Raw genomic sequence first — 16,278 nt, forward strand, 5'->3', positions numbered from 1 at the left:
GCCTTCTTCAAGGCGATGTCCAAAGTTATGGAGGGTGAGAGTGGAGCCGTGCCCAAAAGTGGTAGTCTTCAGGGTATCAGACCAGCCAGAACTACATATGGGGAAAAGGGTTGATGCCCTTTGATGATTTACATTATAAAAAAAGGGGCAGCAGGGTAGCATGGTGGTTAGCATAAATGCTTCACAGCTCCAGGGTCCCAGGTTCGATTCCCGGCTGGGTCACTGTCTGTGTGGAGTCTGCACGTCCTCCCCCTGTGTGCGTGGGTTTCCTCCGGGTGCTCCGGTTTCCTCCCACAGTCCAAAGATGTGTGGGTTAGGTGGATTGGCCATGCTAAATTGCCCATAGTGTCCTAATAAAAAGTGGGGTTAAGGGAGGGTTGTTGGGTTACGGGTATAGGGTGGATACGTGGGTTTGAGTAGGGTGATCATGGCTCGGCACAACGTTGAGGGCCGAAGGGCCTGTTCTGTTCTGTACTGTTCTATGTTCTAAAGCCCTAGCTTTTGCTTCCCTAATCGCACGCCGGAGAATCCTGCTCGCCTGACGATCAACAGCACTACTCATAGCTGCAGACTGGCTGGCAGACCTTTCAGAATATGGACAAAATATGGAGATGGCGGTCGGGGAACCTGGGGAAGATCAAGTACACCATCGAAGGGTTGGACGAGAGTTTCCACAAAGTGTGGGGGCCATTCATCTGCCTATCCCAAAACCTGTTCGAGGCCAACAGCAACTAGAAACAGAGAGAGATGGGGGGAAAGGGAGGAAGGAAGACAAGGAAAGACACACACAAGGCGGAGGAAGAGGAGGGGGAGCCCAAAGGGGTCACAGGATCAAACACAGGGGAAAAAGGCGATGAGGTGAGGGGCCATATAACCCCCCCCCCCCCCCCCCCCCCCACAGCAAATAACTAAACACCCCAACAGAAAGAAGCGAACGCAATGTCTGGCGCCAAGGGCAGAAGGCAAAACTAAGAGGGATACCAAGCCACCAACAAAGAAAAAGGAGGGGAGGGGGGGAACAGAGGGTGTGGGGGGGGGGGGGGGGGGGAGGCAGAAGGGGGAGACCACATGTAAAAAGCTGTGTAAATAAGAAATGATTTTATTTGGAAATAATACTCTGTATAAACTGGAAAATACCAATAAAAACATTTTTTAAAAGCTTGCATTCAGAAAACTGGCCGAATTCCTCCAGAATGTTCATGATCTCCCCGATACCTCCCAGTGGGTCCAATATGTAAAGCGGCAGATTGTCAGCATATAGCAAGACCCTATGCTCCACCCCCACCCCGCACTATCCATTTCCAACTTCTTGACGCTCTAAGCGTCATTGCCAGTGGCTCTATCACCAAGGCAAAATGCATCGGGGAGAGTGGGCATTCCTGCCTTGTCCCACGGTGTAGCCTGAAGTATCTCAAACTCATCCTATTCATCCATATGCTCACTACCGGTGCCCAAAACAACAAACGGACCCAATCCACAAAGCCCTGCCTGAACCAAACCATCCCAGCGCTGTCCACAAATATTCCCATTCTCCCCGATTAAAGGCTTTTGCCTTGTCCATAACGACCGCCATCTACATATTTTGTCGCTCCGGGGTCATCGTTATCACATTCAATAAGCGCCTAACGTTCGCTGACAGATGCGTCCCCTTTACAAACCTCATCTGGTCTTCCCCTATCACCCCCAGCACACAGTCCACAATTCGCGACACCAGGATCTTTGCCAACAGCTTGGCATCCACATTTAGCAGCGATCTTGAGCGGTAGGACCCACACTGCTCTGGGTCCTTATCCTTCTTCAAAATTAAGGATATCAAAGCCTGCGATAACGTAGGAGGAAGCTCCCCTTCTCCCTTGCCTCATTGTATGCCCTCACCAGCAGGGCCCCAGATTTTAAAATTCTACCAGGAACCTACCTGGGCCTGGGGCATTCCCTGCCTGCATCGCCCCCATATCCTCCATCAACTCCATCAGTCCAATGGGTGGCCGCAGCCCCCTACCAGTTCGCCCTTCACCTGGGGGAACTCCAACCCGTCGAGAAATCTCCACATTCCCTCTCCGATTCATGTAACCTCTTATGAAATTCTTCAAAAAACCCATTCACTCCCACCAGGTCCAGTGGCATTCTCCCCCTCCCATGCGTCACCCTTCCGATATCCTTCGCCGCCTCCTACTTTCTAAGTTGGTGAGCCAGCATCATATTTGCCTTCTCCCCATATTCACCCACTGCCCCCCTGGCCCTCTGTAACTGTCCCATTGCCTTCCCCATAGACACCAACTCGAATTTCACCTGGAGCTTCTGCCGCCCTTGAACAAACCAGTCTCCTGGGCCTCCCAGTACCTCCTATCCACCCGCAGGATCTGATCCACCCGCCTAGCCATCTCTGCCCGCTCCAGCCTATCCCTAAGTGCCCGGATCGATATAAACTCCCCCCTGTCCACTGCCTTAAGCACCTCCCATAATGTGGCGGCTGAAACCCCACCTGGGTCATAAACTCCACATTTTGGATTGAATTTGTTTATGGTCACGTGTACCGAAGTACCGTGAAAAGTATTTTTCTGCAATCAGCTCAAACAGATCATTTCGCACATGAAAAGAAAATACATAATAGGGCAACACAAGGTACACAATGTAAATGCATAGACATCGGGTGAAGCATACAGGGTGTAGTGTTAATCAGATCAATCCATAAGAGGGTCGTTTAGGAGTTTGGTAACAACGGGGCAGAAACTGTTTCTGAATCTTTTTGTGCGTGTTCTCAGACTTTTGTATCTCTTGCCCGATGGATGAAGTTGGAAGAGTGAAGGGTCTTTGATTATGCTGCCTTCTTTCCTAAGGCAGCGGGAAGTGTAGATAGAGTCAGTGGATGGGAGGTGGGTTTGTGTGATGGACTGGGCTATGTTCACGACTCTCTGAAGTTTCTTGTGGTCTTGAGCCGAGCAGTTGCCATACCAGGCTGTATGCAGCCAGATAGGAAACTTTCTATAGTGCATCTGTAAAAGTTGGTAAAAGTCAGTGTTGACATGCCGAATTTCCTTAATTTCCTGAGCAAGTGTAGGCGCTGTTGTGCTTTTGTGATCGTAGCCTCGACGTGGGTAGACCAGGACAGATTTTTGGTGATGTGCACCTAGGAATTTTAAGCTCCACCTCAGCCCCATTGATGCAGACCGGGGTATGTACAGTACTTTGCTTCCTGAAGTCAATGACTGGATCTTTATAGACAATAGACAGTAGAACATTACAGTGAGTACAGGACCTTCGACCTTCGACCCTCGATGTTGTGCCGATCTGTGAAACCAATTTAAAGCCCATCTACACTATTCCATTATCAACCATATGTTCATGCAATGACCATTTAGATGCCCTTAATGTTGGCGAGTCCACTACCGGTGCAGGCAGGACATTCCACGCCCCTACTACTCTGTCTCCCCTCAATTTAAAGCAATGTTCCCTCGTGCAAGCCATCACCATCCAAAGAAAAAGGCTCTCACTGTCCACCCTATCTAATCCTCTGAGCATCTTGTATGCCTCAATTAAGTCACCTCTTAACCTTCTCTCTAACGAAAACAGCCTCAAGTCCCTCAGCCTTTCCTCATAAGTTTTCCTTCCATTCCAGGCAACATCCTGGTAAATCTTTAGTTTTGCTGGCACTGAGGGAGAGATTGTTATCGTTACACAACTCCACTAGGTTCTCTATCTCCCTCCTCTATTCTGACACGTTGTTGTTCCCCCAAAAAGCAGCCCTCACCCACTCACATACCTCCTCATCTGCCAGCAACTCCACGTCTAATCTCCATTGCGGGCTCTGGATGTCCCCTGGTACACTTGCAAATCCACTCAATGTGGCACATGGTCAGAGATGACAATTGCCGAATATTGTGTCGCATGAAGAGTTTCTTGCTCTTGAGGTCCTTTCTTCTAAACCCACTTCTGGTCCACAAATCCATCCACTGACCTCATCAGTGGAGTATAACTTCCTTCACCACCTCTACACCTTTTTCTGACAAAACATTCCCTCAGCAACCGGCGAAAAGGACCGAAAAACCCCACCTCGATCGGGAGCTGCCAAATGTGTGAACACTCACTCCATGACCAACATCGAAGGTCCAAGCGAGGGATTTATATTTGGAGGACAGGTTTGTACGTCTGGAAGAGCTGTGGGAAAGAGTACAACACGGGTGTTACAGTGCTCCTCAGTGTGTCAAATGGGCTGGACATCTCCAGGGTCCCCTGGTTTGAGGGCCTTGGTCTGCGCTCCTCCTGATCCTATACTCTTTTGGTGCCCATGGGGCCTCTGCTCCCCCATGAGATAGAGGGGCAGCTGGAGTGAGATCCAGAAGCCCCCAATCCTCTGACGCAGACACCTGTGGATTCCCATATGTGTGTGCATAATGCAGTTGAAGCCATGCACCATGGAGCTCATGCCCTCAGCCATGGAGGTCATGCGCTGAGCCATGGTGTGGACAATCCCTGCCATTAGAGTACACATCCTGCACCAAGATCTCAACTGCGAACGCCACCCTCACAGTATTGACCTCGTTGGTTAGGAGTGATGGCACCATCCCCTTGGATAGAAGGCAATGGGACTCCTCCAGTTAGTCTTGCACTCCAAGAAGAGATGTTGTCATCCTTGCGTGATGCTTGCGACTCTGTCTTTGCTGCTCCAGCAGCTATGGGATGACTGGGCCCAGTGGAACGTCATCGGCCAGGGGCTCAGCAGAATCTGGGGCTCCGGCATCCCTCCGAGTCCTTGCTCCCTGCGCCTGCTGTGGATCTTCAATTGTGAGGTGCTCACCAGTGAGTGGCCCAGAGGCCTGCCTTCTACTTAATCCCACCAAGGTGTGAGTGTCTGCAATGCGGAGGGTGCGGGTGACAGATGTGAAGCCTCTTCTTTGGTGGTGTCCGAAATGTCTCCCTCGGAGATATTTGTGTCTGTGGTCTCTAGGGGGTGCCAGGATTGTTGGGCTGGTTGACTGATTGCCCTGCAAGGGATGGGAGATGGGTACGTTATGGAGGAAGAATGAGTGTGTCCTGAGGGTTCTCACTTTTGTCTCTAGCCCCCACTTCACCCTCTGCACAGACATGGCCTTGCGCCTCCCTGGCCTCTTCAATGGTTCTTTCTTCAAATGGGGATGAAGCATCTGAGCTCACGCATGACACCAGGTGGCTGTGCCTGTTCACGACTGTTATGCTCGGGTTTGTCCTGCAATGTGTTTGATGGGGAGAGCGTAGATGGGAGTTCTGCCAGTTCAGATGGTGATGAGGTATGGCATGCATGGGACTTGAGTGGGAGCGGGGATGTGAGGAGCAGAGTAGATACTGGGGAGATCATTTGGATTGATGGGAGGGACGCAGGGTGGGAAGTGGAAGAGGACCTTGTGACAGGTGCGAGATGGCTGGATAAGAGATCACCTTGGCGAAATCAGCGGGAGGCAGCCACAATTTGATTTATGTGGTTTAAAAAAAAGAGGCTCTATATTCCATGAGATTTCCTGCTGGTGCAATGGTTTTCACACCGGTTTTCACATCTTAACTGACACTTTGCCAAATTTTGGCAAGATTGGGCGCATCATAATATAAAGAATGCTTTCTGAAGCACCTCCGAACAGCCTAGCTCTAATTTTAAGGTTATGGTCATTTGTTCGGGTCTCTCCCACCAGAAGAAATAATTTCTTCCCATCTATCATATTAAATGTGGGTAGCACGGTAGCACGTGGGCAGCACGGTAGCATGGTGGTTAGCATAAATGCTTCACAGCTCCAGGGTCCCAAGCTCGGTTCCCGGCTGGGTCACTGTCTGTGCGGAGTCTGCACGTCCTCCCCGTGTGTGCGTGGGTTTCCTCCGGGTGCTCCGGTTTCCTCCCACAGTCCAAAGATTTGCGGGTTAGGTGGATTGGCCATGCTAAATTGCCCATAGTGTCCTTAAAAGTAAGGTTGGGGGGGGGGGGTTGTTGGGTTACGGGTATAGGGTGGATACGTGGGATTGAGTAGGGTGATCATTGTTCGGCACAACATCGAGGGCCGAAGGGCCTGTTCTGTGCTGTACTGTTCTATGTCTATGTAAATCTTATAGTTGTCTTAAACATATCAGTTATATCACCCCTTCATCTTCTATATTAATTGGAATGCAAGGCTTCCCTCATAATCTATCCCCTTTTTGACCTTGGTATAATTTCAGTCCATCCCTGTAGCCAATCCAAGGTTAATATATGCTTCCCAGGATGTGGAACTGAATGCAACACTTCACATAGGGACCAATCAGAGTTCTGTCAAACTATAGGGGTGGATTCACTCGCCCTGCCCGCTGCAGGAACGCCACGGGCGAGCCACGTGCAATGGAGAACTCCATTAATCTCGGGCAAGGCAAATGTGGTCGGAGAATCCCACCCATAATGTATTTCAGACTTAATATTTCAGACCTCTTGAGATTGTCATTCTGCAGACCTATTTATTGCTTTGTCACTTGTATAATAATCCTGAAATTACTACCCTCAAGCCTCTGCTTTTCATTTAGCACCAAGCTCCGAAGACTCTCAGCAGGATCTCCTCTCTGCCTTATCATTGGTTTACTTCTAATAAAACCGTCATTTTCATATGTTCCTGACCAAAGTATTGATTCTCTAACTGAACTTTGAAATTATCATTAATATGAACCTGAAATTATTTTTGCCTTTTGCCCAATATGTGTACATTTAAAATGTTTCAGACTGTAATAAATATTTAAACATTATGTAAATATGTAATATATAAGCTATGTAAGTACAATGGATCCCACAGCACAATGGACAGTGCAGTGGGAGAGCACCGAGATCACAGGAGAGGGATTTCTAGTATCAGCAGGCCAATTAATTACTAATATAGTAAATGGCCTGCTACTTTTCCAGTTGAGCGTAAATGAAGTCATGTAGGATAGCATCGTCCAAACTTGCAACCTCTACAAATACTAGCTTTGCACATTATCATTATAGGCTTATAGTGTCAGTCAGTGTGCATTATGTAACAATTAGACCATGTGAAGCTAAATAGTTCCCAAAGTAGTTTACATCCCAAAATACTATCCCTGAAATTCTAATGACATTAATTGTCACTTTAATTTCACAATTTTGATTACTTTATGTTTCAGATATTTTAGATGCTGAGCAACCTCACCATGATGATGCAGATCTGCAAACAAAAAGACGGAGCCCATATGATTCAGGTCAAAATTTATTTTCTAAATTCATTATGCAATGTTTTAACCTGTAAGGCGGTCACTTGATATTTCTCTTCATTCTCTTCTGGCATTATTTTAACAGTCCAACATGTGGTGAATGTTTCTTAGTTCCGCTCTTCACACTGCCAATTTCACATAAGAAAGATTTCTAAAGATGGGAACCACGTATTATATCAAGAAACATTCAGTCAAAAGCTGCTGAAAAGAACCACTAAGTTTCAGACTTTTAATTGTTTTGGAAAGGTTTGGGGATTAAGTAGAGCTGCAGAGTATTGGACCCCATTGTGCAAGCTTTTTTGGAGATAAATGGTCACGTAAGATTTCAAAATATAATGCAAAATAAGTGCGTGCATTTCTGATGGGAGTTTCTTCTGATGTCACCTTGGTCAAAAGGTTCTCGTGTGCACACCCAATCACCATCAACAGCATACAGAGCGCAAAGCTCATGGTGCGAATCAGGTGTGCATAATTGATTTGGAAGCAATGTAGCCATTTTGTAAATCCACACGCACAGATAAGTGTGATGCTAATCTTGAAATTACCCTCACCGGTGCTCTTTCAAGGGATCGTGAAGCATACAGATTGTGAAGCATACAGGTTAGTTACAGGAACATAAGAGCATAAAATCATTAGAAATAGGAGCAGGTGTGGTCAATTTAGCCTTTTGAAATTGCTCCACCATTGAAAAGGTCTTTTTTTATTCATTCATGGATGTGGGTGTCGCTGATATGCCATCATTTCTTGACCAACCCTAATTGTACTTGACAGAAATTAAAAGTCATTCATATTGCTGTGGGTCTGGAGTCAGATATAGCCAGGCCAGGGAAGGATGGCAGATTTTCTTCCCTAAGTGACAATAACAAAGCATGGCTGATCTTCTAACTCAATGTTATCTTCCTGCCTGAACTCCATGTACTTTCATTTTTTTAATACCCAACAATCTATGTCTTGAACATTAAAAACATAAGAAATTGGAGCAGAAACACTCACAGAGCCGTCCAAATCTGTTCCACCATTCAATACAATCTTGACTGATCTTCTGCCTCAATTCCACATTCCAGCCCCCTCCCTTTATCCCTTAATTCTCTCAAAGACCAGGGGCGCGATTCTCCGCTCCCCAGGCAGGGTGGGAGAATCGTGGGAGGGACGCACTGGCACCCCCCGCGATTCTCCCACGCCCCCCCAAAATGGCGTGTCGTGTTTTGCAACACGCCGCTCGGAGAATCGTGAAAAACGGCGACCCGCGATTCTCCGGCCCGGATGGGCCGAGCGGCCTGACGTTCCCGACATGTTCACGCCGGCGTCAACCACACCTGGTCGCTGCCGGCGTGAACAGCGCGCGACAGGTAAGTGTGGGGCCTGTGGGGGGCGGAGAGGGCATCGAACACCACGGCCGTACTCGGGAGGGGACTGGCCCGCGATCGGTGCCCACTGATCGTCGGGCCGACGTCTCTAAGAGACGCACTCTTTCCCCTCCCAGCGTCAAGGCCCGGCAGCCAAGTTCCCCGCAACGTCGCTCCTAGCCCCCCGGGGGGGGGGGGGGGGAGAATAGGGGGCGAGGAGCGGCCTCCAACGCCGTCGTGAAACATTCCAGGTTTCACGCCGGCGTCGAGCGTTGCGGAGAATCGCGCCCCAAAAATCTGTCCATCTCAGCATTAACTATACACAACGATTTGAAACTCTGTTGCCATTTTTGAATTCCACTTGCATGGCTGACTGCAATATTAAACTTGAAGCATCCCACCAACACTAGTTGAAGAAGTCCTGAAATTATTTCAGGTTCGTTGCTGGAACAACTCTGGGGTTTCAAAGGTTCACAATCCTTTTAAACAAAGAAGTTTTTTCTCATCTCAGTCCTAGATGATAGACTCCATTTACTGAGACTGCCCTCTTCTAGATTCCCCAGTCATAGAAATGGGGTAAATGTCCCTGTCCCGCCCACTGCAAGAATCATCGTCGATGTGACAGACTATTTAAAGGTCCATTGGCCTCAGGCAGGGATTTCTTGAAAATCCAGCCCAAACCCTGTGCCTACCTGCCAAGTTCCTCCAGCATCTTGTCTGTTCTAAGGAGACCCCACTTAATTATTTTGAACTCCAGAGACTGTGGGCTTAATTTTCTCAATCTAGTGAACCAATCTAGTCCATCGTTACTTTACTGCCTCCAATGCAAGTATTCCCTTCCATAAACATGGAGAATTCTCCAGGTTTGGCCGAAGCCAAAGCTCTGAACAATTGTAACAATGTTTCTTTATTCTTTCTTTATTCCTACATGCCATTTACCTTTCTAGTTGTTTCTTGTACCTGCATCCTTACTTTCTCTATTCCTTATATGAGTATATTAGCATTTCTTTGAACAACGTTCAGAAGGTTCACAGCTTTTAAAAATGATTCTGCTTTTCTTTTGTTACTACCAGAGTGAATAAACTCACATACTCGCCATTATACTTCATCTGCCCCCTTTTTTGCCCATTCATTCAACATGTTTATATCCCTCTTCAGCAACTTTTGTGGCCTCCTCATATCTTACATTTTCACCTAGCTTTGTATCTAGCTAGTATCATCAGCAGCAAAGTAGGTGCAGTACTCTCTATATCTTGGTCGTTAATATGGATTACAAGCAGCTAAGGCCCAGCACTGATTTTGTGGCTCTCCACTAGTTACAATCTGCCAACTTGAAAATGTCCTGAGTAAGCATACTCTCTGCTTTCCTTTTTATTAAGCAGTTCACAGTCCATCCGAATAGATTACCCAAACCCATGCACACTGATCTTGTTCATTAGGCACATGGGAACACCACCACTTGGAAGCTCCCCTCCAAGCCACCAACCATCCTGCCTTGGAAATATATATCGCCGTTCCTTCATTGTCACTTGCTTAAAATCCTGGAACACCCTTCCTAACACCACTGTGGATGCACGTACACCACATGGACAGCAGCAGTTCAGGAAGGCAGCTCACCACCACCTTCTCAAGGGCAATTAGGGATGGGCAATAAATGCTAGTCTAGGCAGTGGCACCCACATTCCAAGAATGTATTAAAACAATATAGTTTTTGTGTGGCGTACTGTTGATTTTTCTTCTGGAAATTCAAGTATGCTACATCTGTTTGTTTCTCTTTATCTAACTTCTGGTTATATCCTCAAAAAACTCTAATATATTCATCAAACATGATTTCCCTAGTGTTAAATAATGTTTTTTAATAAATATATTTATTGTATTTTCAGAAGCAAACACTGACCATATTATAAACAATCAAACATCAAAGCCCAAAGTCAAAATGTTACACACATATCTTTCATCAAATTGTAAGAAAAAACTTAACCTCCCAATAAAATGAACCTCCTAATCGCTAACAGTGTTTAAATCTTTAAAAAAGAAGATCAATGGTTGCCTCCTCAGGTAAAACCTCCCCAGTGGTATACCCGCTGATGGTATACTTAATTTGCTCCAAGTGCAGGAAAAATAGGTCTATTGTCCAACCAGACAAAAGCACTAGGCGGTGTGGGAGTCCTCCAGCCAAGCAATATTTGCTTCATAGCCACTAACAAGGCACAGGCGAGAACATCGTCCTCCTACCCCAGAGTGAAATATCAGTGAATCTGAGACCACAAATATGGCCACTAATGGGCATGGTTCTAAAGCCACCCGAAGAATCTCCGAAACAGGATTAAAAAAGAAATGCCAGAAGCTAGCAAATTTAGGAAAAGACCAAAACACGTGAATGTATTTACTGGTGCATGCGAGAAATGATCACACTTGTCTTCTATAAAATCTCAGACAAGCGACCACTCCGAAGCGAAGTCTGCAGAAAAATTAGGTTTTCTTCAACTTACCTTACACTCCTATTCCCCAAAGGGTCTCCCACACCTTACCTACACTTGGGCCAGGGTATGTATATCCGAGCAGGTCTAGGAATTGGGACAGCATAGTGGTTAGCACTATAGCTTCACAGCGCCAGGGTCCCAGGTTCGATTCTCGCTTAGGTCACTGACTGTCTGGAGTCTGCACGTTCTCCCCGTGGACATCATGGCCAATCATTGCCCTTAGGTTAGATGGGGTTGCAGGGTTATGGGGATAGGATGGAGGTGTGGGCTTAAGTCGGGTGCTCTTCTCAAGAACCGGTGCAGACTCGATGGGCTGAATGGCCTTCTGCACTGTAAATTCTATGAACAGTGGGGTTAGCCCCGCTCTCTTTCCTTTGATAGATCATATTCAAGTGAGGCCACAGGGACTCTGATATTGTAGGTCCCTGGACCTCCTGTAGTGTTATAACACCCCTCCTCACCCGCCCCCCAATCCAATGTGTCATCCATGTTGACGGAAGGGGGGGAATTCCTTACCCTCATCGCCAAAAGGTGATTATCTGGCTTCTGCCGGTCTGGGCCTGGATGGATGTAATGAATCGGGAAGCATCACTTCCTGGTTGAACATCCTGATCTGGGATGCTCTGCTGACTTTCGCTCAGCGGTCACTCCTGGACCTGCGGCGATGTCCATTGGCAAAATTTCCATGTCCGACTCTTGGTCGGTCTGGTCGAACTTCCACATTTCTGAGTCACCGGGTCCAGCTGCCTCACCGGGCTCGGGATCCATGTCCGGCCCTCGGGTACCTGTTCCACCCAGCTCTTGAGATGGTCCATGTGCCTATTCGAGTCTTTCCATTACACCCGCAGCATATACAGGACCAGCATGGAGGGGCAACCATGGCCAATCATGCCATTCCCATTGGTGAAGTGGAGCTGCTGGGGAGAGCTTCTGGTGCTCCCAGCACTGGGTACACTGTTTAATTAACTCCTCAATCTCCACGTTGATGCCAGGCCACCACCCGTCGCTCCGGGCCAACATTTTCATTTTGGAGACACCTGCGTGTCTACTGTGGAGATCCTGCAAAATTGCATTCGGGAAACCCCACAGGACGATGCTGAGTTCCGCCGCTTTTGTGGTAAAAGCCCTCGGGTCCTCCGGGAAGGCATGGTGCTGGGCCCCATACAGCATGATGTGGCGGGCCCCGGCCAGCAGCAGGTCTGTCATGTCCAAGCCTTTACTTGGGCTGCTGTTACCGGTAATGAGTCCATAAAATGCAACTACCTCATCCAATGCCGCCTCGAACCTGCGAAGCCAACACTGTGTCCAGGTTTTTCAGATGCTCCTGGTCAGAGAAACCGGTGGTCAGCACATTGAGCAGGTAAACTGCCACCTGTAGCAACCCTCAGAGGGTGTTTTACATCACCTTCTGGAATATGGCACGTACCGAGGGGACCCAAATGGGAGCCTGGTATATTCATACAACCCCCTTTGCGTTTTGATGGTCACTTTTCTTCGTGAGGATATGTCCAAAGCGAACTGGACATGGGTATAGCTGATGTTGAGCTTGGTCAAAGTTTTTTCTGCCGTTGAGCCTCGTATATAAGGCTTCATAACCGGCGCAGTCCAATCAGCAAACTGCACTGGGCGGATGATTCCCAGCTTCTCCAACCAGACCAGTCGCCAGTTACCTTCGGCTTCAAAGTCTGAGGAACAGGTTGGGCCCAGAAAGTGGGTGATTGGGTCCACTGATTTCCTGGTGGAGGCACCCAGATGGTACAGAGGCCCTCCTGGAACACCCCTGGGTAACACTGCCTGCACTGCATCTGGTCCATCAGAGTAGATTCAACATGCTCGCTGCCAATCCAAGCTGAGGAGTTTAGCCAGTCACACCCCAGCAAATTTGAGCTGGAGCCTTTCACCACCACCAGTGGCAGATTCGCCAAATGAGACCTGTATTCCATGGGAACTTCCAAGGTTCCCCAGTATATGTCGCCAGTCGACCATTGGTATCTTTCAATGCTAGGGTGTGCATCACAGAGCAAATTTGTTGCGCATGCGGCGGCTAATGACAGAGATCGTGGCTCCGGTATCAAGTTCCATCTTAATCGGGAAACCATTGACCCGGACCGTGACCTGGATAGGTGCCTAAGCGCAGCAAAGGCTGTGGGCCTCCTCCGGCTCACTGTCAACGCAATGCATCCGTATTCTGGGGTGGTCATTGGTGCAGCAGTGGCGGGTAGGTGAGGTTTCCTGCTGCTGTCTTGCCGGCGTATTCATTCTGCTCATCAGGAATCTCCCGTGTCCGGGTGCATGGCATCCAATGAAATGAAATGAAAATCGCTTATTGTCACGAGTATGCTTCAATGAAGTTACTGTGAAAAGCCCCTAGTCACCACATTCCGGCGCCTGTTCGGGAAGGCTGTAATGGGAATCGAACCGTGCTGCTGGCCTGCTTTCAAAGCCAGCGATTTTGCCCAGTGTGCTAAACAGGTGGGGAAATGGTGCCTCCTGAACTGCGCCCTCAATGGCGGCAGTCGGAAATTTCTGCCTGGGAGAGGGATGCTCGGCACCCCACTGGATGTCCAAGGTTCAGGATGACCATCCCTTAGAGCTCCTGGATACCGCGTTCTGCGCCCTCCTGGGACAATGCTATCTTGGTTGCTTTTTTCAGGTCCAGAACCGTTTTGCTCAATAAACGATAAGTGTCTCTGCACTGGTGGAAGGTGTGGATGACAGCTGTGCCACAAATACAATGGTCTCCTCAGAGACACCCCCCGAGGTATTCTCATGGGAGGCTGGGGGGGGCAGGGAGACCACCCCGGATGGGAGGCAGGTAGGCGGCCATCCCCGCAACCTCCAGGGCCCATTCCTCATAGTGGGTGAGGACTCTGATGTCTGGCACCCCACCACCCGTCTAAGCCCTCTCTCCTGGTCTGGTTCATCCTGGTCCGATTCCTCTTCCTCATCAGACGAGGCCGCATGTCCATCCTTTTCCACCTCCAACACATCACCCCGCTTCTATGCTAAGTTGTGGAAGGCACAGTAGATCACCACCAAAGACCACCACAAAGGGCACTGCTGTGAGCACGGCAACAGGCATGCCATCAATTACTTCCTGAACCTGCGGCATCCCGCCGATGTACTGTTGTGGGCAGCACGGTAGCACAGTGGGTAGCAGTGTTGCTTAAAGCTCCAGGGTCCCAGGTTAGATTCCCGGCTTGGGTCACTGTCTGTGTGGGGTCTGCACATTCTCCCTGCGTCTGCGTGGGTTTCCTCCAGGTGCTCCTGTTTCCTCCCACAATTCCCGAAGGATGTGCTGTTAGGTAATTTGGACATTCTGAATTCTCCCTCAGTGTACCCGAACAGGCGCCATAATGTGGAGACTAGGGGCTTTTCACAGTAACTTCGTTGCAGTGTTAATGTAAGCCTACTTGTGACAATAAAGATTATTATTATTAAAAATGGGTGACCCTCTGGGGGGTGTACTGCAGTGCACCATCAGAGCGGTCAAGGCATCGAACTGCATTTTGAATGGTCCGACGCACCACTCACTGACAGCAAGGGTGGCAACATGAGCCTCGTTACACCGGGTCTCCGCATTGGTCTCCAGCTTCCTCATTGGCGTCATTAGCCAGGACCTTAGTGGGTATCCCTTATCTCCCAAGAGGCAACCTGTCATCCTGGGGTAGTCCTGGGCAGCACGGTAGCATTGTGGATAGCACAATCGCTTCACAGCTCCAGGGTCCCAGGTTCGATTCCGGCTTGGGTCACTGTCTGTGCGGAGTCTGCACATCCTCCCCGTGTGTGCGTGGGTTTCCTCCGGGTGCTCTGGTTTCCTCCCACAGTCCAAAGATGTGCAGGTTAGGTGGATTGGCCATGATAAATTGCCCTTAGTGTCCAAAATTGCCCTTAGTGTTGGGTGGGGTTACTGGGTTATGGGGATAGGGTGGAGTTGTTGACCTTGGGTAGGGTGCTCTTTCCAAGAGCCGGTGCAGACTCGATGGGCTGAATGGCCTCCTTCTGCACTGTAAATTCTATAATTCTAAAGACACCAGGGATCTCTGAGTGTCCCAAGATGTAGCTGATGTGCATACTCCTGGGGAAGTGTGCACACTCGTGCATGATCCAGAGGTAGTAGTCGCAAACAAGTTGAACATTCAGGGAGTGGAACCCTGCCTGTTGATGAAGGGCACTGCCCGTGACCTTGTGTGTGCATGCCAACAGGCATGCCATCAATTACTCCCTCAACCTGCAGCATCCCTGCGATGGAGAGGAATCCTGCTGCCCAGGCATTTTGATGGGCTTGGTCCAGCTCCAAGTTTATATATTCTGATGCCCAGACATACAGGGCATCCGTGACTTCACGGATTTCGGCCTCCCCTGCGACCTAACCGGCTCGCACAGAACCACGCCGGAAGCAACGCAGCCATTATATCACACCCGTTGTATCATTCAGCATCTGCTCATATGTGAATCTTACTGATTGTACTCTTGAAACAGTCCCTTTTTTATTGAGAGCTGAGATGAGTTGGTCTCTAGTTGAGCTCCTACTGTAATTTAACCCTATTGAGGCCCTATTCAGGCTTCAGGTGATTGAGAGTTAACTGTTACTCAGTCAGCTGCGTCAACTATCTTTTTAACTAGGCTAGTTAGGCTATTTAGCTTAAAAAATACTGACCAGTTCAAATCCCACTTTGCTCAAAGTCTAAATGTGCTAACTTGGACTATGTCTCCCTCAGCATGTTCTCTCTCCCAGTGCTTGTGCACAAATAATGATCATGAAATCTTGTCAATTGTTGTAAAAAACCATCTGTTTCACCAAAGGAAATCTGGCAAGCTTACTTTGTTGGCCAACATGTGGCCACAGTAATGTCATTGATAACTGCCATCTGAAATGGAAAGCAAGCCACTCAGTTCAGTGAGCAACTCAGCGAACCCACATCCCAGGAATTAATTTTTAAAAAGGTACCTTCTACTCTTTGTACCTTTCCCTTGCTGCTGTACTCAACCAAATTCACTCATTTATTACATATGGCCCCGATCAATCCCTATCATAGAATTTCAGGAACACTTGTCCAAAAAGTTAACAAGTACTGAAGAACCTGATTGTCCACTTCTGGACTTAAACGGTTTGATGGCCATTAAAAGATTAAATCTATTCTTTTTTGAGGGGTTCTTCCTTCACACTTTAAGAATGTTTCTTATGTGTTCAGGCCAGATAAGAGGAGAATCTACTTTTTCCCAAAGGGTTGTGAGTC

The 16,278-nt window shown here is 48.4% G+C and overlaps 1 protein-coding gene across 5 annotated transcripts in view; it reads left to right on the forward strand.

The window, feature by feature from the left end:
- LOC119953068 (transcriptional regulator ATRX homolog) overlaps positions 1-16,278 on the forward strand; it is a 608,924-nt gene that overhangs the window by 538,606 nt on the left and 54,040 nt on the right. For all 5 annotated transcript variants that reach the window (XM_038776923.1, XM_038777098.1, XM_038777278.1 and 2 more), the window contains one exon: positions 7,123-7,197. In XM_038776923.1, the coding sequence (XP_038632851.1) occupies positions 7,123-7,197 (75 nt within the window). The remainder of the gene's footprint in view (positions 1-7,122; positions 7,198-16,278) is intronic.

Source organism: Scyliorhinus canicula, chromosome 1 (assembly GCF_902713615.1).
Source record: "Scyliorhinus canicula chromosome 1, sScyCan1.1, whole genome shotgun sequence".
Taxonomy (NCBI): Eukaryota; Metazoa; Chordata; class Chondrichthyes; order Carcharhiniformes; family Scyliorhinidae; genus Scyliorhinus; species Scyliorhinus canicula.